The following is a 25,353-nucleotide window of genomic DNA, read 5'->3' on the forward strand; positions in this document are numbered from 1 at the left end:
TGCTGAATCTTTTCTTTCCAGTTCTTTGGATGTTGACCCTTGCTGTAGCATTGATAATGTAATTCCACGCCTTGCAGTTCCTCTCTGTATAACTCAGTCCCAAGCCAGACGGTGCACTCTTATACTCTCACAGAAAGTCCATCGAGCTCTAGAAGTTAGAAATCAGGGAGCTGAAGAAATGAAATAAAATGACAGTTACAAGATCATTTTTCATACGTAGCAATTTTGCACATATTAAATGGTTACCAATTTTAACCTGTCTTTCCTGTCTTGCTGCCTGTGGATGGAATCTCTAATCTTAGCCTTTGTCCTCTTGCATCCCAGATAACCGCCAGGGGTTCTGCTTCATCGAGGTTTTGCAGACCATGTGCCAGATGTCATCCACCAACCGTAACCTCGTCACCAAGTCTGAGTGCTGCTGCAATGGAGGCAGGGGTTGGGGCAACCAGTGTGAACTCTGCCCACTGCCTGGCACTGCCCGCTACAAGAAAATGTGCCCCCATGGACCTGGATACGCCACAGATGGCAGAGGTAAGGCAGATGTATGCAGGTCCTCTCTGTTATTTATATCTGGGCGACACGGTGGCACAGTGGTTAGCACTGTTGCTTCACAGTGTCAGGGACCCGTATTCAATTCCAGCCTTGGGTGACTGTCTGTGTGGAGTTTGCAATTTCCCCCGTGTCTGCATGAGTTTCCTCCAGATGCTCCGGTTTCCTCCCACAGTGCAAAGATGTTGGGGTTAAGTGTATCGGCTATGCTAAATTGACCCTTAGTGTCAGGGGGACTAGCTAAGGTAAATGCATGGGGTTATGGGGATAGGACCTGGGTGGGATTGTGGTCAGTGCAGACCTGATGGGCCGAATGGTCTCCTTCTGCACAGTAGGATTCTATGTGGATTCTCCATGAGTAATTTTCCAACCATACACCAGCTGAGAGTCTGGCCCATTTTGGCTTCTGATACTTGGGATGGGATTTTCCAGCACTTCCCTCCCAACAGGATTTTGAAGGCCCACTGAAGTTCCCCAACAGTACGACAGGCACAACGTACAAATTGCCATTGACTTCAGTGGGACCAGTAGGTGTTGCTGGCAGCCAATGGTGAGCTGTATCCATCACGGGAAAACCCACTGCAGGAGGGCTGGAAAATTCCGGCCTTGGTATCCATGGATTCTGGGTCATGGATGGAAAATCCTGTGCCAGAATTTCCAAAATATGTTATTTATGGACCTGGTCAGAGGATGGGAAAATGACCTCCTCTGTGTATCAGTTGTGTCAGTAAACTCCAATCTGTTTAACGGTTACAAAGTAAGCCACTCCATCACTCCCTCACAGAATTGTCATTACACTCATTTAGGCGGCATGGTGACACAGTGGTTAGTACTGCTGCCTCCCTGTTCCAGGGACCTGGGTTTAATTTCCGGCTTGGGTCACTGTGTGGAGTTTGCATGTTCCCCCCGTGTCTGCGTGGGTTTCCTCCCATACTCCAAGGATGTGCGGGTTAAGTGCATTGGCCTTGCTAAATTGCTCCTTAGTGTCCCGGAATGCGTAGGTTAGAGGTTGGAAGGATTAGCGGGGTAAATATGTGGGATTACGGAAATAGGGATTGGGTGGGATTGTTGTCGTTGCAGACTCGATGGGCCAAATGGCCTCCTTCTGCATTGTAAGGTTTCTATGATTCTGTGAATGCTTCATTTGATAAAATCTTTTGTCTGAGCCCATCTCTGCTGCCTGACATTGTTCCAGGAAATGGCAATATTGGTAAGATACATGGCAGAACCTTCAGTGAACATTCTCGAGCTAGATTAGTTCCAGTCCCTGTGAAGGATAGAATTTGCCAGTGTGCATTTTCGGTATCCACAGTTTGTTCGGTCTCAAATTCTGAGGGCTGACTGCACTCCACTAACTCTTCAGTAGAACATTTCTGGCTGGCACATTTTTGGCATAGCCCTGGTGGAGACCAGCTCTGATATTGATGAACAGAGTCTGACGTACACTTATTTGGGGGAGGGAAACATTTGCCAATATCAATGTTAAAGCCACAGAGCAGCAATATAATGATGCATTTCTGGGGATTTGCCTTTGTGATACGTTTGCTCATGAAGGTGATGCTCTGTTAGAATCTAGTCCAAGTTAAAGATTTTTATCAAACTGGAGCCTGAATGGAACTTTGTTCTTCTCTGAGAATCTATTGTAATTCAAGAACATCGTGCCTCTGGATTTGTTTGGATTAGAAGGACAAAATGAAATGAATGTCAGTCTTGCTGGTCTATTACACTTATTGGGTTTACATATTGTAATATGTTATACATTACAGATATTGATGAGTGTCGAGTGATACCTAACTTGTGTAAGAATGGGCAGTGCATCAACACCATGGGCTCCTTCCGCTGTTTCTGTAGTATTGGATACACCACTGATTTAACAGCAACCTCCTGTGTTGGTAAGAATCCTGTGTCACCTTTCCCATTAAGTGATTTCAAGGCCAGTTTCTTGTACACACACCAGCATATTTCTTGTATAACATACCCAGGGGGCGATTCACCCAGCAGCGCAGCCAGCAGTTTAGCAGAGTGCCATAGCCATGGCGTCTCTGGCCACCAGATTTCCAGCATTGTTAGCTTGGCACCGGAAGTCAGCGTGGAGCAGTTTAAAATATTTAAATTTAAGTATCATTAGCAGATCCGGGACTGAAGTCTCCAGACCTGCTAGCCTCCCTCTCCCCCCCAACAGGAGTGTTTCATTCCAGCGGGGTTTACAACAGTTCCCCACTAATGGGGAGCTGGTGGCCTGACCCTGCTGGAGTGAAAGAAGGCCATGAAGGCACCCCAGGGTGTTGGAGGTAAGGGGCCGGTGCCTCCTGGGCATTGCCAGCTAGGCTCCTTGGCACAGCCCACTGGGCATCAGGCAGTGCCAAGGGAGCAGGGTCAGAGGGAGGATGCTACCTATTATGGGGGGAGCCTGTTGGGGGTGGTGATAGGTGGGATCCCACTGCCACTCTGCAGTGACAGAGGGATCAGTGACTGAGGGAGGGTGGACAGGTGGACAATGATTAGAGCTGGCAGTAGGGGGTTGGGGGGACTGTGGGGGGTCAGGACTGCTGGGGGGATTGGGGACAGAGATCGGGGGTGGCGGGAGGGGTGGTCTAAGGGGCAGCATTGCAGGGTTACTGTGCTGGCCACCAATTGAGCTGGCCAGTGATCAGGAGGCCAGTAGTGCGAGGCCGCTGTGACAGTTTGGCGCGTGCGCAGTGGCTCGCTCAGCGCTATGCTGCCGACCTCTCCAGCTGGAATAGACCCCGCTCCCTGATTTTTATTGAGATTCATGCTGGGACAGTCTGCGATGCACAGAGTGTGGGAGATTCATTTTGAAAGTTCTGCCGAAAAAAACAGTGGGATTTACTCCAGTTTTTATGTGAATCCCACACTTACAATTTTTTAGGGAGAATCCTGGCACTCTGGTTTTGTATTCAGAAACCCAAGTAGCAGCTCAAGACCCAAAGTGCTGGACCTCCTTAATGTTGGAAAGAGTGGGAGAGAAGTCAAGATAAATCAGGAAACAGCGATCAGGTGACCTGAGCTCCGATTTTAAAACCCTATGGATTTTGGCAGGGTGGAAAGGCTTTGAGAAGTGACTCATTCCACAGTGTTCGGATCTTAGGAAAGAATGGGTTAGGCTTTGAGAGAGTGCGATGATTTGAACACAGTGAGGATGAAGAGAAGAGGAAGCATGCAGTTGAGTGTTTAATAGCCGCTCAAGAGATGTAGGCACCATAGGCTAGGGAGCGCTTATTGCCCATGTCTAATTGCCCTTGAGAAGGTGATGGTGAACTTCCTTCTTGAACTGCTGCAGTCCACATGTTGTAGGAACTTCCACAGAGCTGGTACAATGGGGTCATTTGAAGTTTAGGAAGAACAAGAGAAGGATTGAGAAATACTGACCATTATAATGTTAATAAAGAGAGATAAGGCAAGCTGTGTTAGAGTGCTGGGGGTGAGAGAAGGATCATGTATCACACAAAAAAACCTTTACTTGTGCCCACCTGAGGCATTTGGAAAGGCCTCAGAGTTTTTCCACACGTGCAACATTATTCAAAAAGAGGAGGAAATGGATTTTACCTCAAAAGAGAATTAACAATTGTTGGGCAATTGTAGTGACTTTACTTGAGGAAGGGATCTCAAGATTAAATCTTAAAGGAAACCAGCATGTTGAGTTCCGAAGAAGAGCCAAATTGGACTCAAAATGTTAACTTTGTTTCTGTCTCCACAAATGATACCAGACCTGCTGAATTTTTCCAGCACTTTCTGCTTTTATGTCAAATTAATTTGGATGATTGAACAAGAGCCAAAATGATGATTATTGAATAGGAACCCTCATTATATCAATGCAGTACCATCAGAATTTATACTATTTAGTAATCCCAGTGAAAAAGGTGTGAATGAAGAATTGATTCAGTTGTTACTCAGTGCTCTATCTGCTAAGCAGATAGATTGTCAGAGTTTACAGTGACTGTTAGGAATGATGCACTCATTGGGACTGTACATACTAAGAATGATCCGCACATTCATGATGATTCGTGGTGACAGGACTGGGTACATGAGACCACCAGGGGTAATTCAGCATTAACATCTTCCTCCCCATCGCTTCCTTACAGATCTTGATGAGTGTGCACAGTCACCCAAACCCTGCAACTTTATCTGCAAGAACTCCGAAGGCAGCTACCAGTGTTCATGTCCACGAGGCTACATCCTGCAGGAAGATGGCAAGACGTGTAGAGGTAAGGAGCTGAGGTGCCACGAATTATATGCATTCAGCTTACTGGAACAGCTCAAAGATCACGTGGCTCAGCTGTTGCTCAATGGATAATACTCTTTGCCAGAAAGTCATGGGTTCAAATCCCACACTGGAGACTTGAGAATTTAGGCTGGCAATCACAGAGCAGTAATGAGGGAATATTGTCAGAGGTGCCACCTTTTGGATGAGATATTGAACCAAGGCACTGCTTACCCTCTCAAGTAACCTAAAAGATCTCAAGGCATTACTTTGAAGAAGACCATCGAGGGTTTTTTTTTGCTTTACTCTTTCATGGGATGTGGGCAAAGCCAGCGTTTGTTGCCATCCCAATTGTCCTTGTACTCCATGACTTGTGAGGTCATTTCAAAGGGCAGCTAAGAGCCAACCAAATTGCTTTTGGTCTGGAATCACATTTAGGCCAGAGCACATTTTGATTTTGATTTATTTGATTTATTATTGTCATAGATATTAGCATGCACTGAAAAGTATTGTTTCTTGCGTGCTGTACAGACAAAGCATACCGTACATAGAGAAGGAAAGGAGAGAGTGCAGAATGTAGTGTTATAGCTAGGGTGTGGAGAAAGATCAACTTAATGTGGGGTAGGTCCATTCAAAAGTCTGACAGCAGCAGGGAAGAAACTGTTCTTGAGTCAGTTGGTACAGGACCTCAGATCTTTGTATCTTTTTCCCGACGGAAAAAGGTTGGAAGAGAGAATGTCCGGGGTGCGTGGGGTCCTTAATTATGCTGGCTGCTTTTCTGAGGCAGCAGGAAGTGTAGACAGAGTCAATGGATGTTCTGCCCTTAAGGAATAGGTTTCAGTCACAGTTGGTAATATTCACTTCTACTGAAGCTAGCTTTCAATTCCAGATTTAATAATTGAATTCAAATTGCCATGCTGGGATTTGAACCCATATCCCCAGAGTCTGAGGTGTGGGCAATTGGCACAGTGATATTACCACTATGCCACAAACTACCTATAAGCTATCATTTGCATCCTGGTCGATACCTATCCTCAATAAACATAAAAAAATGGGATCTTGCTGTGGATAAATTGGCTGCCATGTGTCCTAAATTAGAACAATGACTTTGCTAAAAAGAAGTATTAAGTCTGTCAGTACCTGCTTCTGGAGAATTCAGCAAAGAAAATGAGGAAATTGGGCATTGAGACCAGAGACAACGGCCTTTCATCCATGTTGTCCCCATCAGAGACAGGAAACTTACTTCTGAAAATGACAAATACATCTGACTTGTATCTATGCGATATAAATGTGATATAAAAACGCTTTTGATCGTTTCTGAGAATTCCGCCTTGTGCCCTCAGACAAGGTCGACCAGCACCTGATGCTACATTGGGACGGCAAGGAGCATTGGTATTGTTGGAGGCTCCCAAGGTGACAGGAATTGTGTTGCTGCAAGTGTATCAGGCAATGGACAGGTTCTCACTGGGTGGATTTCACCCCAGGATGAAGGCCACACCATGTAAATACATCTGTGTTTATCGCAGTGCAGCGGCACACTGCCTGACTTGTACAGGAGGAGAAAATTCAGCCCCTTGATCTTATTACATCTGGGACCCATCATTCCCATTCTGTCCAGAGACAGCCCTTTGACCTAATTCCATTCCGAGTTTAGCTTCTGAAAGGTTTTTGATGGAACTTTCTTTGATGATACCATCCTGAATCAGCCCCATTCCCCAGTATTCTATTCCACTTTTCATTATCCTGTAGGAGAGAAATTGATTTTATAATTTGTAACCTTGTCGAAGGCTTATAAATTTTATGCTTGTGCCCTCCAGCCCTTGGCTCACTTGCTTATATTAAATAGTTTGTTCAACCCCGTCTATATCTTTTATTGCTTTAAAAGATTTTAAAGGAGTGCCCCAGGGGTCGGTGCTGGGGTCTCAGCTATTTACCATTTATATAGATGATCTGGAGGAGGGAACCGAGTGTAGGCTGTCGAAATTTGCTGATGACACCAAGATTGGTGGAAAGGCAAATTGTGCGGAGGACGTGGAGAGTCTGCAGAAGGATCTAGATAGGCTGGGCGAATGGGCCAGGAACTGGCAAATGGAATTTAATGTTGGCAAATGTGAGGTTGTCCACTTTGGTAGGAATAATGGTAGGAAGGACTATTATTTACGTGGCGAAAAACTGCAGCATGCGACGGTGCAGAGGGACCTCGGGGTCCTTGTGCATGAGTCGCAAAAACCCAGCCTGCAGGTGCAGCAGGTGGTCAGGAAGGCGAATGGGATGCTGGCCTTCATAGCGAGGGGGATTGAATATAAAAGTAGGGAGGTCTTGCTGCAGCTGTATAGGGCACTGGTGAGGCCGCAGCTGGAGTACTGTGTGCAGTTTTGGTCGCCGCACTTACGCAAGGATATTTTGGCCCTGGAGGGAGTGCAGAGGAGGTTTACTAGGCTGATTCCGGAGTTGAGGGCGTTGAACTATGAGGAGAGGCTGAATAAACTAGGCTTGTACTCGTTAGAGTTTAGAAGAATGAGGGGAGATCTCATTGAGACGTATAAGATGTTGAATGGGATGGATAGGATAGAGGTGGAGAGGCTCTTCCCGCTCAGGAAGGACAGTAGGACTAGAAGGCACAGCCTCAGGATAAAGGGGGGGCAGTTTAGAATGGAGTTGAGGAGGAACTTCTTCACTCAAAGGGTGGTGAATCTCTGGAATTCTCTGCCTGTTGAAGTGGTGGAGGCTGCCTCACTAAATATTTTTAAGACGCGGGTTGATAGGTTTTTGATAGGCAAGGGGATTAAGGGTTATGGGGAGAGGGCGGGAATGTGGAACTGAGCCACAACAGATCATCCATGATCTTATTGAATGGCGGGGCAGGCTCGAAGGGCTGGATGGCCTACTCCTGCTCCTATTTCTTATTTACTCAAAAAAGCCCAACAATTGCCTGAATCCAGTGCAGGACTCCAAAAGAGAAAATGCTGGAAAATCTCAGCAGGTCTGGCAGCACCTGTAAGGAGAGAAAAGAGCTGATGTTTCGAGTTCAGATGACCCTTTGTAATGCCAGTGCGGGACTGTTTAGTGAAAATGCTTCTCACATTGAAGAAGTGTAGAAACTCATCATGATGTTTATTCAGCAAATGTGACTCCCCTTAGTGACACCTCTTGCCAGAAATATTCCTGCTTCACATCTACCTGAGTTATTCCCATTTCTTTAACCTCTGGAATCATTTCTATTTCACACCAACTCGAGTTATTCCCACTTCTATAATCTCTGGAATCATTTCTATTTCACACCAACTCGAGTTATTCCCACTTCTATAATCTCTGGAATCATTTCTATTTCACACCAACTCGAGTTATTCCCACTTCTATAATCTCTGGAATCATTTCTATTTCACATCAACTTGAGTTATTCCTATTTTTTCCTTTGTCGCCTCCATAGATCTTGATGAATGTTCAACGAAACAGCACAACTGTCAGTTCCTGTGTGTTAACACGATTGGATCCTTCGCATGCAAGTGTCCTCCTGGTTTCACACAACACCACACGTCATGCATTGGTGAGTAAAAGTGAATAATTGTAAAAGACAGAATGAATCTCCGATCATTTTCAAATCTGAGTCAGTTCCTGTTTCAGGAAATTAGAATTGTTCAGAGGTATCCCTTAGTTGCCCAGTTGGGTCAGCGCAGAGCAGCTCTGAGCCATTTCACACAAAACCATCAATGGCTGTTAAACCATTGACACCACCAAGAATTCTGGATCGGAATGTAGGCTTCCTCAATAAAGAGTGAACTTACACATTGGTTAAATGGGTAAATACCTGTCCAGTGTGTGTTTAATGGGTAAACACCCACCCAGTGAGTGTTTAATGGGTAAACACCCTGCCCAGTGTATGTTTAATGATAAATACCCTGCACAGTGTGTGTTTAATGGGTAAATATCCACCCAATGTATGTTTAATGGGTAGATACCCTGCCCAATGTATGTTTAATGGGTAAATACCCTGCACAGTGTATGTTTAATGGGTAAATATCCACCCAATGTATGTTTAATGGGTAAATACCCTGCCCAGTGTATGTTTAATGATAAATACCTTGCACAGTGTGTGTTTAATGGGTAAATATCCACCCAATGTATGTTTAATGGGTAGATACCCTGCCCAGTGAGTGTTTAATGATAAATACCCTGCCCAGTATATGTTTAATGGGTAAATACCCTGCCCAGTGAGTGTTTAATGAGAAAATACCCTGCCCAGTATATGTTTAATGGGTAAATATGCTGCCCAGTGTATGTTTAATGGGTAAATACCGTGCCCAGTGAGTGTTTAATGGGTAAATACGCTGCACAATGTGTATTGGGTGAGTTTTTTCACTGCCCAGTGAGTGTTGGGTTATTTCACTACCCAGTGAGTGTTGGGTGAGTTATTTCACTGCCCAGTGAGTGTTGGGTTATTTCACTGCCCAGTGAGTGTTGGGTGAGTTATTTCACTGCCCAGTGAGTGTTGGGTTATTTCACTGCCCAGTGAGTGTTGGGTGAGTTATTTCACTGCCCAGTGAGTGTTGGGTTATTTCACTGCCCAGTGAGTGTTGGGTGAGTTATTTCACTGCCCAGTGAGTGTTGGGTGAGTTATTTCACTGCCCAGTGAGTGTTGGGTTATTTCACTGCCCAGTGAGTGTTGGGTGAGTTATTTCACTGCCCAGTGAGTGTTGGGTTATTTCACTACCCAGTGAGTGTTGGGTGAGTTATTTCACTGCCCAGTGAGTGTTGGGTTATTTCACTGCCCAGTGAGTGTTGGGTTATTTCACTACCCAGTGAGTGTTGGGTGAGTTATTTCACTGCCCGGTGAGTGTTGGGTGAGTTATTTCACTGCCTGGTGAGTGTTGGGTGAGTTATTTCACTGCCCGGTGAGTGTTGGGTGAGTTATTTCACTGCCCGGTGAGTGTTGGGTGAGTTATTTCACTGCCCAATGTTAGACAAACTCACAGAGTGAGAAAATTCTGGGTAAATTTACCAATTTGTTCCAAGTTAACTGATCCAAACTGGGACTATAATAGACATGTTACATATGGCCATGCCACTATATTATTCACAGTGTCTTCTCCTAATCACTATCTATTGATGCCCCCTACTCAAAACATACATGTTTGTGGACAGCGAATGGGGACAGGATTGAGCTTGCCTTAGGTTCCAATCCTCCCCCCCCCACACAATAATCATGTAAAATATCCCTGATGTATATTGAGGTTACTCAGGGGGGCATTTAGTAAAATAACTTAATCTTTCTCTTGTTAACAGACAATAATGAATGCATGGGTCAGGCCACAATCTGTGGTTCAAAGGGAACATGTCAGAATACACCAGGAAGCTTCAGCTGTGATTGTCAGAAAGGATTCTCATTGGATGGCACTGGTTTCAACTGTGAAGGTACAAAGGGTGGAAGTATTTATAGCATTGGAAACCGGACAGGAAGTACGTTAGCTCAGAGGGGATGAAGAAAATGTCTAAAAGTGGAATAGTAGAATCATAGAATCCCTCTAGAGGCCCATCGAGCCTGTACCAACAACAATCCCACCCAGGCCCTATCCCCATGACGTTACATATTTACCCTGCTAATTCCCCCTAACGCTAAGGGGCAATTTAGCATGGCTAATCAGCCTAACCTGCACATCCTTGGCCTGTGGCAGGAAACTGAAGCACCCGGAGGAAACCCACACAGACATGAGGAGAACGTGCAAACTCCACACAGTCACGTGAGGCTGGAATTGAACCTGGGTCCCTGGCGCTGTGAGGCAGCAGTGCCAACCACTGTGCCATCGTGCTACCCATGCTCCATCCTTCATCCACTGTTAATATTTAAATGGGTGGCACATCTCTGCCTCATCCTTTAAGAGGCTTGTAAGATGAGGAGAATCTTCATGAATTAGTGCTTAGTAGTTGGGAAAGAGTGAGGGGCTGAGGTCTCCATGATCATTGATAAGGGTAGTCTGGGATTGGTCTCCTTGAATTAAATGGCAGTGCTAATGTAACCACTGGATTCCTGAGGTAAATGGCAGTGAGCACGAGTGAGGGGTGGGATTGGAGGGTTTTGGTGACTGGGGTAGCTGCCAGGCTGAACAGAGTGACTGTTTTCTAGTTTCCACCTTCCTTTTGAAGAAGCCTTAGGGAATGCTTTATTTTTCACCACAGTCTCGAGGACCCTCCCAAACAATGGGTTTGTCTTTCCATCTGGCCACGGATGCAGTGACACGAAGCAACAGCATCAGTCCAATCATAAAATGATGCAGCAAAGGAAAAGACCATTCAGCCCATCATGCCTGTTCCACATCTTTGAAAGAATGATCCAATTTGTAATGTCTCCCTCCCCACCTTCCCTATTGCCCTGTAGGAGAAACAAATGTGAAAACCTTAGCTTCAAGAATCAAATGTTGTAGCCCACTGCTGGTAGGATCAAAGGCGCAAAGTCCGCATTTTGGTTCAACCTAAACTAGGGTCAATTTGAAGTCCACATAAACATATTCAGTTAATAGTCTCCTTGGGACGTTAATGTATCAATACTTTAATTGTCCCTTACATTTCATTTCTTGAGTGAAGTGTTTCTACCGTTATTGCTGTTTTAATTTGAATAATTTATTTACAAAGTATATCCTGAGATTTATGTTTTCTTCACGTGTCCCTGTGCCTTGGATATAATTTCATTCCTGCAGGTTGTGGGATCCTCATTTTGCCACCGTAGGGGTGATGTTGTTGGCCCCCCACCCATCTATCCTCACCCTGATCCCGTCGCAAATCCCAGTTCAGTCCCACCAGTTCATCCGCCTCTCCCCACTTCGGTCAGAATTTACCACAGGTCAGAATGTGGAAAGCTGGTAACGAGGGGTTCGAACTCAAGTTCTTCCCACTCATTGGTTCAGGCTAAAACTCGCGGCCAAATCTGCTTGGCATTTATTAGCTACAAGCTATTCCAAACTTAGAAAAGCCAGGATCAAAACACCAATGCTTGTATTCGTATGGCATTGGTGGAATCTTCTGCTTCCACCAAAATTTAATGGTCTTTTGGTTGGGTCACTGCACCCCCCCTCCCACAGAGGGTGATAACATCATTAAAAAAGGCCATTTAGCCCATTGAGCCTGCACCAACAACAATCCAACCCAGGCCTTATTCCCGTAACCTCATGTATTTACCCTGCTAGTCCTCTGATCGATCTAACCTGCTTATCTTTGGACATTAAGGGACAATTTTTGCGTGGCTAATGCACCTAACCTGCACATCTTTGGGCACTAAGGGGCAACTTTAGCATGGCCAATGCAACTAACCTGGACATCTTTGGACACTAAGGAGGCAATTTGAGATGGCCAATCCATCTAACCTACACACCATTGGACAATTGATTATGGCCAATCAGCCTAACCTGCACATCTTAGGAGGAAACCAGAGCACCCAGAGGAAACACACACAGACACGTGGAGAATGCGCAAACTCCACACAGTAACCTGAGGCCAGAATTGAACCCGAGACCCATGTGCTGTGAGACAGCAGCACTAACCAATATGCCACCATGGCGCCCTGATCCAGCCCTGGCCATTGTTTAAAGGACAATTAAAGGAGCATTAAATACACATTAATACCAATAAATCATCTTCATGAATCTTTCTCTAAGCTGGTGTGCAAATCAAAGTGAAATAATGTTCGTTATGTGAGACTGAAGCCAGTTGCTCCTATTTTGGATTGTCACTTCGGTGAAACACATCTAATCATTTTATGTTGAATGGGTTTCTGGTTTACATTCATGTCCCCCGTCTTTAAGACTCTAATGGTCTTGAGATTGCATGTTTGGTTGTAAGTGATTGTAGGTCCAGCTGTAGCTCTGTCCCAGCCTAACTCACTGTCAGATCTCACATGACATCTCACCCACTCAATTTGGCTTCTTTCCTCTCCAACCTGCAGATATTGATGAGTGCGACGGGAACCATCGCTGCCAGCACGGCTGCCAGAACATGCTGGGTGGATACAGATGCAGCTGCCCTCAAGGCTACATGCAGCATTACCAGTGGAACCAGTGTGTGGGCAAGTATTAGAGCTCTTGGGACTAAGGAGATAAGTAGTCGTGATGCGGTGATGCCGGCGTTGGACTGGGGTAAACACAGTAAGAAGTCTCACAACACCAGGTTAAAGTCCAACAGGTTTATTTGGTAGCAAACACCACTAGATTTCGGGGCGCTGGTTGCTGGAAAGCTACTGGCTTTTGCTACCAAATAAACCTGTTGGACTTTAACCTGGTGCTGTGAGGCTTCTTACTAAGAAGATAAGGACAGTTCAGTGTTATTGAAACTGAGGGAGTGAGGGCAATATCATTTTATCCTGTCAATAGTGTAGATTGGCACAGCAATCTAATTAGCTGAATCCAGTTGTCAACTGTTGGGCAGCACCATAATATGTTGAATTTATTTCTGTACAGTGACTTGGTGAAATGGGTGAGGTAATGTCTGAGCATGATTAGGTTAATTCCTTGCCCCTTCAGCTTCAGAGCGCCATGTGGAGAGTAGGCAGTGTTGGATATTTTATATATCTGATTTACTTCAGAGCCATGCAGGAATGACACTTGTTGTTTGATTTGATTTGATTTATTATTGTCACATGTAATGGGATACAGTGAAGAGCGTTGTTTCTTGTGCACTACACAGACAAAACATACCGTTCATAGGATACATAGGTTTTAAACTTATTTATTAGTGTCACAAGTAGGCTTACATTAACACTGAAATGAAGTTACTGTGAAAATTCTACAGTCGCCATACTTTGGCAGCTGTTTGGGTACACTGAGGCAGAATATCTTAGTCTGGCCAATGCACCTAACCAGCACATCATTTGGATCATGTGTGGAAACCAGAGCACCCAGAGGAAACACCACAGACATGGGGAGAATGTGCAAACTCCGCACAGACCCAAGCCAGGAAACGAACATAGGTCCCTGGTACTGAATATCCCTGAGGCAGCAGTGCTAACCACTGTACCACAGTGCTGCCCCAGGGAGAAGGAAAGGAGAGAGTGCAGAACGTAGTGTTACAATCATAGCTAGGATGTAGAGAAAGATCAATTTAATATTAGGTAGGTCCATTCAAAAGTCTGTTGGCAGCAGGGAAGAAGCTGTTCTGGAGTCTGTTGGTCTCAGACTTTGACTGTTTTTCCCGACTGAAGATGGTGGAAGAGAGTATGTCTGGGTTGTGTAGAGTCCTTGATTACCCTGGCTGCTTTTCTGAGACAGCGGGAAGTGCAGACAGAGTCAATGGATGGGAGGCTAATTTGCATAATGGGCTGAGCTATGTTCACAACCAATCATTCACATTTGAAGTGATAGCTAAGATTTAATCCCTTAAACCATTACACAGAGAAATACTGTCTGAAGATTAGCCAAGGGATAAGCAGGAAACGCTGCACCCTGTGTGAACTATTCAGGAAGCTCACAAGTCAGTTTCAGTCTGCATTGAGGTACTGGCCTCGATTGGCCTCAATGTCCCTGGGCTAGGGAGGAGGGCAGTTTAGTTAAGGTTGCAATTCCTGATCACCCCCTTGTTTGAAACACCACATAGGTGAACATTGCGCAAGTGCAGATTGAACCATGAAACGCCTTTTGCCACCATTGAATAGGGAACTATTGGACAGGTTGGCTGACTGTCCAGGCCAAGAATGGTCACAAGTGGAGTAGCAGCTTGAGAGTGCGCGTGCCTATGGAACCGTACTCCAGCGAGGATCAGTTCTTTCAGGGAAGCAAGGTGAGAATAGTGTCTCACTAAACACTCCTTGTCTTACAGATGAGAATGAGTGCAGCAATCCCAGTGCCTGTGGAGCAGCCTCCTGTTATAACACTCTGGGCAGCTACAAATGTCTCTGTCCTTCCGGATTTGATTTTGACCAGTACTCCGGGGGATGTCAGGACGTGAATGAGTGTTCAGCCTCTGGAAACCCCTGCTCTTACGGCTGCTCCAACACAGACGGTGGCTACCTCTGCGGCTGCCCTGGGGGGTACTTCAGGGTGGGCCAAGGGTAAGTAACAGGTCAACAGCTGACTTGGGGTGAGAGGAGGTGCTGTGGCGGCAAGTGAAAACAGGAAGGGAAAGAAAGCGAAATGAGTTGGTGTGATAAAAACAGAAAATGCTGGAAGACTCAGCTGGTCTGGGAACATCTGTGGAGTAAGAAACCAAGTTAAGTTTCCAGTCCAATATGACTTTTCAGAACTGGAGAGAGGTAGGAAAATGATGGATTTTCTGTTATTGAAAAGGATGGAAGGGACAAGTAGAGCAAAATACAACGTCAGGAAGAGATTGGAATGCAAAAGAGATTAAACGACAAATGTCATGGAACTCAAGCAATGGGAGAATTAATTACCATATAAAGATCAAAGCTTTGGTCCAGAGTGTGTGTTAGGAGCTGAATAAAGGTCAGTACAAGGTCAGCTAAATGGCAGAACATTTGAATAGCAAAGAGGTCAACGCTTTCTGAAAGGAAGAACACGAGAACAAGATACAGGTTGGGAGAAACAAAATCAAAATGGAGGATAGCGTTCATGGTCTGAGGTTGTTGAGTTCAGAGGCTGTAAAGTGCATAATCGGAAGATAAGGTCATATTCCTCCAGCTTATGTTGGGTTTCACTGGAACATTGCAGCAGGCTGAGGACAGAAATGGGAGCATGAGGGCAAGACATTGAATTGAAAGGGTAAGCAACAGTAAGGTCAGGGTTAAGCTTGTGGACTGAGCAATGGTGTTCTGTAAGGCAGTCACTCAGTCTGCGTTTAGTCTCCACAATGTCGAGAAGGCCACATTGTGAACAGCAAATACAGAAGACTAAATTCATAGAACTGCGAGTGAATCACTGCTTCACCTGAAAAGGGTGTTTAGGGTCTTGGAGAGAGAGGTGGGAGGAGATAAAGGGACAGGTCCTACACCTGCTGTGATTGCTTGGGAAGGTGCTATCGGAAGGGGATGAGGTGGGGGATAGAGGAATGAACCAGGATGTTGCAGGTTAGCACTGTGCAGGGGACAGGACCAGGGCACTGCATTGCCATGTCCCTCTCCCCCTGGGAGGTATACTCATCTTTACACCACAGGGGAATCCCCACAATATATAAACCTGTACGTGGGAGCGATCCATTCCAAATGCTGACAGGAGAGGGAAGGGGAAGATGTGTTTGGTGATGGCAACGTGCTGGAGTTGGCGGAACTGGTGGAGAATGATTGTCTGAATACAGAGGTTGGTTGGCTGGAAAATGAGGGGAACCGTGTTAGAGTTCTGGGAGGGAGAGGAAGGAGTGAGGAGAGAGGTTCAGGGAATGGTGAAAGGCCATGTGAAAACTGACACTGAGCCAAAACCAAACAGCTACATCTGGAGCAACAGTTACACCAAACATGTTGGACGGAATCTTACTACAAAATGGCAAAGTGTCAGGGTCTGACTGAAGGCCAGTGTGCAGGCCAGATCTTATGGAACTTTGTCATGCTGAGGGATGCAGCCTAACCACAGCAGGAAAGCCGGCTACACGCTCTGATCAAAGCAAAGAGTAACCTCACCCACACCCCACCACGGACGGAGATCTCAGGGACACCTCCTGCCCCCTTCCTGTCCCACCCCCCCATAATCAGAGCCAGCATCTCTCCACCCACCCAAACAACCATTAGACCCTTCCTTCCCCCCCCCTAGTTCCCCCCACAAACAGTCAATGCCAGCTGCCCTCCCCACACCCCCCCGAACATTGCCAGCATCCCCATCACCTCCACATCTGCTCCGCCCCACCATCGCAATTAAATGAGTCTCCCCATGAGGTGCCCACTAGGGTCCACCTCAGGTACTGCCCTGGCGCAGGATGGCACTGTGCCAGGAGACAGTACCAGAGCACTGCATGGCCATGTCCCTCTTTCCTGGGGGCTCGCCGGTGAGATTCCCAACTTCCGGATTTCCCAGGATCTTGGGCCCCCTTCATCATTCCCACGGATTGCTATGGATTGCTCGATATATAAAGACAAGGGCACAAGTCTGCCTGCACTTTCAGCGTCCAACTGCCACGTGGAATAGGCAGCATTGTATGTTTTATTTATTTGATTTACTGAGAGCAAAGCAGGGATGAAACTAGTTCCGAAGCGTGCTGGAGCTTAATTTACAGTTTTGTTCTGTAGTAAAGTGTCTGCAACATCCTTCCAGCTCAGCTTCCAATATCTTCTGTATTGTCTGAATAATAAGGTCCAAACTTGAACAGTTAAACAAATTTATAGTCACACACAGAATACAAGAGGAAGAAAGGTTAGAGTGGCCAAACACGACTCTTAAAAACTGAAAATAAATTGCGCTTTTATTTTCTTTGTACTGTTTGTCCTTAAAGCTGCCCACACTGCCCTGTCCATGACTTTATTCACATTGATCCCTCCTTCCCTCCAGCACCAACACCCTTTTTTATTATTAGTTGCAGGGACCAGGGAGATCTCCAGCTGATTCTGTCTCTGACCAGAGTAGGGTTTGAGAATTCCTTTATGGGAGTGTAAAGCCAATTTAAACATGTTTCCACAAGTCTCATTCTTTGCAGACAACTCTATCTCCATGTCATCTGGAGCCCCATCTTCCTCCCCACTTTGTCCTTACAGAATTCAGACAGTGGACATCAGAGTACATGGATGTATGCGATTGAGTGAGTTGTATGAGTTCTGGCCGAATGGCACACATCCTACATTGAGGGAGCTGTGAGATATACACAAGACACAGAGCAACAGATAACATTAGAGAGAAATTATTAAGCACAGAAGAATAGAGTACCCATGTTTAAATCTGCATGACATAACTGCAGACAGATAGCCATCTAGACCACAATGTCTATAATTCCTTCCCTGAACCTCTTTCCACTGAGAAGATGCTCTTTAAAGCCAAGCACTTGGCCACCTTATTAACGTCCCATGCTTTGAACCATTGTGGAAAATGTATTGACACTCTTGTGAAGTGCAGGCTGACAGTTTACAATGTTAAAGATGCTATATAAATGCAAAATTTTATTGTTGGCTGAAAATCAAAATGGATAAAAATAATGAAAACCAATGCCAAGTTGGGTGGAGGGAGGTAGACTAATTATCTAATATTTATAATCTGTTAAAATACCTGGATTAGTAATGAGAAGATTCTGACAGACAGACCCTCTGACTTCTTTCAGGATGTTACGTGTATGGTGGAAATCCCTCCAATATCATTCAGTTTCACCTTCAACAACAGTACAGACAGCACGGTGGCACAGTGGTCAAGCATTGATGCCTCACAGCTCCAGGGACCCAGTTTCAATTCCCAGCTTGGGTCACTGTCTGTGTGGAGTTTGCACATTTTCCTCGTGTACGCGTGGATTTCTTCCCACAATTCAAAAAATGTGCAGGTTAGGTGAATTAGTCATACTAAATTGCCCCTCAGTGTCAATGGGACTAGCAGGGTAAATGCATGGGGTTATGGGGATAGGGCCTGAGTGGGATTGTGGTTGGTATGGCCTCTTTCTGCGCTGTAGGATTCTGTGAATAGTGAATTAATGTAAAGCACCAGTTCCCTGCAATTTCTCACTCCCCTCTTCCTTCTCAAAGTTCACTTCATCCCTCCCTTCAGTCTGCTCCCTCTCCTGCCCCATACCAGCTGACATAGGCAGCGATTCCCTTTATCTTAGACACACACCATGCTTTCAAAACCACATTGGTCCTCTGAATCAGCATCCATGCTCTGTAATGTCCTTTTCCTCTCTCAGGGTCTTGAGACAATAATTGCCCCCAGCTCCATGTCCTTCTCTCCTGAAATTCCTTGTTCACATTCCCAAATAAGGTCCTCCGTGATTATGGTGGCAGAAAGAAAAAAAACAGAATATTATAGACACAAGCAGAGAGTATGACTTTAAATTACAAATGTTATAACGCAAAAGAGGTGAGAGCACCAGAGTGCTGAGAAAGTGACCAGTCCCACCGAACTGTACCCCAGAATGCATCTTATTGAAGATCGGTCAATATAGAATTTCAAAGTACAAGTATTGTAATTGGTATGATTGGAATTTGTGCTAAGTGTTTTTTTTGTGTGTGTGTCTGTGCTGCTGTTGATCCCCTGTCCAGACACTGTATATCAGGAATGGGGTTCGGGAATGGTCAATACCTACCTGCGGAGGAGGAAGAGACGGATGGGGAAAATGTGCTGTCCCCTGAGACGTGCTATGAATGCAAGATAAATGGTTACTCCAAGAGAGGCCGGCATCGGAGAAGCACAAATGGCACAGAGTCTCCTGAGGTAATGTTAGGGAATGCTCAGTGTTTATACATTGTGAGTTTTAATAACATCTCACAGCGCTTGACATAAAATGGTGTTCCATGAATTGTAGTTAATGTTTTTGTAGGTAAATCCAGCAGTCATTCTTGTGCATAGCAAGATCCCACACCCACCAAAACAGCAAATGAGATTATTGGCTCATTAAGATGGTGCTGTTTGAAGAGGCATATTGGTTTGAACTGAGATTTCCTCACCATTCCTCAAACTGCACCATGGAATATTTTTGATATGATTTATTGTCACGTGTATTCGGATACAGTGAAAAGTATTGTTTCTTGCTCACTATACAGGCAAAGCATACCATTCATGGAGTGCATAGAGGAGAAGGAAAGGATAGGGTGCAGAATATAGTGTTGCATTTAAAGTAGGATGAAGAGAAAAATCGTCTTAATATTTGATAGGACCATTCCAAAGTCTGGTGACAACTGATTGTCTACTTGAGCAGGCAAGATGAAGCCTCCAGTTTATTGTTCCATCTCAGGTAACTCCAGTGTGGAATGAACTTCCAACTATCAGATTCTCGAGTCAATCAACTTCCGTTAGTTGAGGCAGAATTATACTGGGGATCAGCAACTAAAATTAGGAAGGTATGTTAAGAAAGCTGCTCTTACTTTCTTTGGAAAGGAGATTTCAGAATGCTTTCATCGAAAATTTCAAGACTTCAAAGGGAATTTAGAATATTGATCACAATGATGAAGCCTTCAAGTCCCAGGGAACACAACTTAAAAACAAGAGAATTATTACAATTATTAATAAAGAATACTTAAACACTGGGAGCTCTTTATTAAGATGGACACAATTCCAGCCAGGTCTAAGGCTGCCCAACATGGTTCCACACTGGGAGGAGCTAATTGTCCAGGGGTCATCTGACCCACACTCTTAATGGGGCAGAGCGCACCCCTTACCCCAACATACTATATATATTAAGAGTAGGAAGGAAAATATAATTTATTCAAAGGACATTTGTGCACAGTGGACAGAGTCTTGTAGGATATTGAACTAATTATTATCAATGAATACATGACAAGATGTCCTTTTGAAGCGAATGTGATGGGAGACATAACAGGGACATTAGTCGATAGGATTGTTCAATATGGTTAGCAAGTGGACTTGTGATGCCAAGGGATATGAAGAGAAAGTGAATCTGATCCACCAAAAATGCAATATGGTTTTAAACTCTACAGGTTGTCACTACAACACGTTCATGAAAATGTCAAAAGTTGTCCCTGAAAGCAGATTTGTTGAGCTAATGTTCTTTTCATAACAGGATCACAAGATCAGTCTGGCTAGCTTGGACATTGATTCACCAATCCCATTGAATGTGAATATCTCAGACATGGGAATCCACGATCACATCATGGAATTCCTTCCAGCCATCGAGCCTCTGGAAAATCACGTGCGTTACGTCATCTCCAGTGGGAATGAAGCCAGCTTTTTCCGAATTCACCAGAAAAATGGACTCAGTTACCTCCATCTAAGTCGCAAAAAGGCCATGCGAGGGAAGTACACACTGGAGGTTTCCAGTGTGCCTCTGTACAGGAAGAAGGATCTCCTGAAGCTGGAAGATGAGAATGACGTTGACTACCTCGTGGGTGATCTCGGCGAGGCCCTCCGAATGAAGCTTCAGATTCATCTTCTTTAATGATCTTGCCCTGTCACCCTTGGTGGGGAAAAGGCCCCCCGCCATTTGAAATAGCACCACAGCACCAACCTCTCGACACTAAACTTGATGATGGGATAGTGGACTGTGTCAGCTCAACAAAGTCTTTACACAACAGTCCTTTTCATGCAGGCTATGTACTGGGGATTGAACAGCATCTTCTAGAGTGTGTCGCAGCTTTCGCACATGTGGCAGATGATTGGACAGCAATTAAGAAGGACTAATTAATTGGTAACGGTTGGAAATTTCCTGAGCCCGACCGGTTTTCTTTTGTAGTACAGCGATCTAAATTTAGAACGTGTATAATGAAGACATTGACCATATTGGAGCAAAATAAATTGGGATTGGAAGGTCAGAGAGGACAAAGGATTTGAAGGAATGAATGCTATTGAGTCAGGGCTGGAGAGGCGTTTGCTTTGCATTTAGAGAGAGGAGTAAGTTACCTTTTAGGATCATGTTAATTGTAAAATAGAATCATGGAAAGGAGAGAATCGGAATTGTTCTTAGTCATTCAGATGACCTCTTTCTGGGCTTGTACCGTTCTACTCTGAGGGCCACCTTGCCATTCAGTGTTCTCACCTGTTGTGCTGTGGAGATATCCAGTTTGTGTGCATGGCCTTTTTCTGGAATCAATCACGTCTAAACCACTTGTTTAACCAAAACCTCTACCAGAAACGAATCAGTTGCAAAAGTGTTTAGCTTAAGGAAACAGAACATTGGCTGCCATTTTGTTGTCAAGATAGTTGATCAATTAATTTAATCTGGCCCGTGAGGTCAGTACAAAAACAGGCAAGAAGTGATTATTTCCAGCACAATTCCAGTTTAGAACAGCAGGTTACAAGACAATGAAAGACAATATTTTTCTTTAAAGCAAGTTCTTCCTCTTTAATAAGGTAAATAAGCAATGGCAAAACCATTGTGCAGGGAGCATCAGTGAATAATTCTGGATCACTGCACTGTCAGGGGTTAAGAGCAACTGTGTGCATGTTACTGCAGGAGTTTATCCAACCATCTCTGGAAGTACTTGTTTAGCATACGTGGTAGAGTGTCCCAGTATCCTTTTCTCAGTATTTAACACAATCCATTTTTTGGTTAAAACAAGTGAGAAACTCCCATCCGATCAACACCATTAGCGATAAATGGAAATCTTCAGAAATTGCCACAACTATCTGATTCAGGAATCCTGTCCACGTGCTGGTTTGCGAGTTGCTCTCGGTAACGCAAGGTGAATATTCTCTGTGGATCTCTGACAGCTGAGGCTCTCTCTCTGCTCTGCACCAATTGGTTGAAACCCCAGGTGTGTTGTGGGAGTTTGGCTCAGGTGTGCCTCGCTGGAACCAGGTGTGCTTCCTGGCCCAGTAGAATCTGCCCTTTCCCATAAACCCCGGGATAAAGGCATGATCCGAATTGTAGGCTTTATATTCCAGTTTAGGATGCAGCCACCTCACTCGAGACCTCAGAGAGGCCAACAGCTCTGTGGAATGTGTGTGAGAGCAAATGGTTTTCACACAAGTCTAAATATTTGTTTAAAAATGTAAGTAGATGGAAGTATCGGAAGCTTGGGAAGACTCACAGTGAGAATTGCTCCCCAAGCTCATACCCAAAAGTGACAAGACTGGCTCCTCATCCCAATGCACAGCACTGATTGGATCGGCTCCTTATCGTACTGCTTAACAGTCATATAGTCATAGACACATAGAGCAATAATACACGTAAACAGGCCCTTCGGCCCAACCAATCCATGCCAGCTACAGTGCGCTCCCAGCTAGTCCCAATTGCCTGTGTTGGTCCCATATCCCTTTAATCCTTTCCCATCCATGTACTTATCCAAATGCTTTTTAAATGTCGCTATTGAACCTGCCTCAACCATTTTCTCTGGCAGCTCATTCCACACACACACACCACCCTCTGTGTGAAGAAGTTGCCCCTTTGGTCCCTTTTAAATCTTTCCCCTTTCACCTTAAACCTAGGCCCTCTTGTTTTTGATCCCCCTACCCTGGAAAATGACTATGGCCAGAATTTTACTGCCCTGCCCGCCACAGGAGCAGGCAAGGGGCAGACAGTGGGAAGGTCTGTTGACCTTGGGCGGGATTTTACAGTTTCGGGACGAGCAAGGCTGGAAAATCCTGCCCTATGTATTCAAATGGAATTAGGTCCTTATCCTGGCACCCTACAGTGACAGGATGGACCTCTGTACTGGGATACCCTGGCAGTGACAGAATTGGCTCCCTCAATGCCCAAAAGGATTGTCCCCTACCCTATTGGACATTGAGAAGAACATGGAACTATGAAATTAGGTACATTCTGACCCTCGTGGCAGATACTCGCTCTTCCAGTTCTTACAAAAATCAATGTAAGATATGAAGACTGGATTATGTGCTGCAGATATAGAATCATCCAGTTGGTGTTGTGAGTCATGGACAACTTTTCTGCAGTTTATGCATAAAAATAATCCTTCATCAATCCCACATGGTCAGTTGTAACACTGCACTAAACAGACAGGTCCTTCTGCAGGGGGACTACAGGAAGGTCCTTTAATCTCTCTCCATATTTGACAGAATCTCATTAACTATGAAAGATGGAGACACAAGCAAGAATCTGCAGCCAGCTCACACTGGGCAAGACTCTAAGGGTATGGAATCCATCCAACCACTTACACACACAGATTCAGGGCTAAGAAACCACCTGCCTCGATTGCTTTCTCCTTGCTCCAAAAAACAGCAAATAAACCAAAGATATTTAGGCTTTCTAGAAGAATTATTAAAAGGGCCTGTGCATGCCTCAGTGGATTGTACACTTGCAGATTTGTAAGATGTTTACTGTTTCTGAAGATTTTTGTTTTTAACAAGTACACCTCTTAGTTGATTTTATTTTTAATTACCTGAATCGAGGCTGTGTTCCGACTGGGCGTAAATCCCTCAACGGTTCACCTTTCAGGTAGCTCAATATGCAGCTGCTCGAAGTTAAAACGTGCCTGTTTTTCATGAGATTTTTACAGAAGGAGGCAATCCGGCCCACTCAGCGAGTGCCGACTCTTTTCTTTAGTGGTCACCACAGGGCTTACAATGCTGGTTAGCTTTTCTTTTTCCCAACTTGTATTTGAAAGATTGTGGAGAAAGATTTCCTCTGGTTACATGCCTGAGGCAGAATCGAACCAAAAAAATGATAAATGTACTTAAGTTTAACGTTGCAAGTGTTGAGGACATCCTGGCCGTTATTGCATGATGGCACACGACGACCAGAATAACCATCTCTCCTATAACCCGCCATCCCCTCATTATGCTTTCTCCAACTGTCCATTCAATGATTGAGTTTGTCTTATCCTCTTTAAATGATTCCACATGGAGATTACACAGTGCAGGCAAGTTACTGTTTCATAAAGGTGCTAATGTTAAAAGAATTACATGTTCAACCTCAGACTACCTGAAGTCCTTTTGTTCATACGTGCAATTGACCAATACAATGGTGCTAGTGTTGAAATTCAGGGTTCCTGCACTGTACATCCCATTTTATATTTATGTATAACCGACATTTTGTACTGTTTGTTTTTTTTTTGGTGAGCTTTTTATCTTGTAGCTTTTTTTTTGTAAACTGCCATTTCATGTAAAATAGAGGACGTGTTTATACTGTAATCATCTAGTGACAAACTTGAAAAAAACAATTTTTTTTATTGTAAACTTGTAATACTGTATACAGATTTTTTTCTACTGCAAAGAAAAGAGGGTTATGAATATAATAATTCTGCCTGAACACTGGACCCTCGCCATCTGTTGATTGACCATCCTGAATTTTAAAGATGAATTTTTTTGTATTAACGATGTGAAGCCCAGACTGCCAAACAATGAAGTACTGTTATGCTACAAAGCCCAAGTCGGCCTTTCCTCTGTGTGTTCTGGTGTCGTCATTTGGTGCATGGGGTCGGGAGGGCGGAATTCATTGCAACATCTACCTGGGGAATTGGGTTTGCATTCTCGGCAATAAAGTGGATTATTTTTGGGTTACGTTCTCTGTCTCCACTGTGATTTGCCCTGGAACTGAGACAGGCAAAGTTCTTAGAGGAGGTAGCAAGATGGTGGCGTCACCCAAAGTGCCTGGAGCTGGTTCTCGCTAATAGGCTCCCATGGGATTGCGTTCTCTTCCTTCATGCCCAATTTTGTCCTAACTCTCACACCAGCAGCCCACTGGGCGAGTCCCACTCACTGCAACTAAACTCCCTATGCCTAATCTAACAAATGTAATCAGGGAAGATACATACAATTCATCCAGTGCAAACAAGGAAACACTTGTTTTTCCTTATCCGCCTTCTTTTTTGTCCTCCTTATAGAAAGTTTGTTGCCTTTTATGGGGAGGTGATGACACAGTGCTATTATCACTAGACTATTAATCCAGAAACCAAATAAGAAACATGCTGGTTAGGTGCATTGACCTGAACAGGTGCTAGAATGTGGCGACTAGGGGAATTTCACAGTAACTTCATTGCAGTGTTAATATAAGCCTTACTTGTGACTAATAAATTAACTTTAACTTTAGAAAATGCTGGAAAATCTCAGCAGGTCTGTCAACCTCTATAAGGAGAAAAAAGAGCTGATGTTTCGACTCCAGATGACCCTTCG

General features: G+C 44.6%; 1 protein-coding gene across 1 annotated transcript in view; it reads left to right on the forward strand.

The window, feature by feature from the left end:
* fbn3 (fibrillin 3) overlaps window positions 1–24,696 on the forward strand; it is a 227,294-nt gene extending 202,598 nt beyond the window's left edge. The window contains exons 57-65 of the mRNA XM_080212943.1: window positions 325–531; window positions 2,316–2,441; window positions 4,653–4,775; window positions 8,202–8,318; window positions 10,055–10,183; window positions 12,705–12,824; window positions 14,570–14,801; window positions 18,870–19,041; window positions 20,348–24,696. Of these exons, the coding sequence (XP_080069069.1) occupies window positions 325–531; window positions 2,316–2,441; window positions 4,653–4,775; window positions 8,202–8,318; window positions 10,055–10,183; window positions 12,705–12,824; window positions 14,570–14,801; window positions 18,870–19,041; window positions 20,348–20,722 (1,601 nt within the window). The 3' untranslated portion in view covers window positions 20,723–24,696. The remainder of the gene's footprint in view (window positions 1–324; window positions 532–2,315; window positions 2,442–4,652; window positions 4,776–8,201; window positions 8,319–10,054; window positions 10,184–12,704; window positions 12,825–14,569; window positions 14,802–18,869; window positions 19,042–20,347) is intronic.
* The last annotated feature ends 657 nt before the right edge of the window (window positions 24,697–25,353 follow it).

This window comes from Carcharhinus amblyrhynchos, chromosome 26, assembly GCF_965287045.1.
Source record: "Carcharhinus amblyrhynchos chromosome 26, sCarAmb.v2.hapA, whole genome shotgun sequence".
Taxonomy (NCBI): domain Eukaryota; kingdom Metazoa; phylum Chordata; class Chondrichthyes; order Carcharhiniformes; family Carcharhinidae; genus Carcharhinus; species Carcharhinus amblyrhynchos.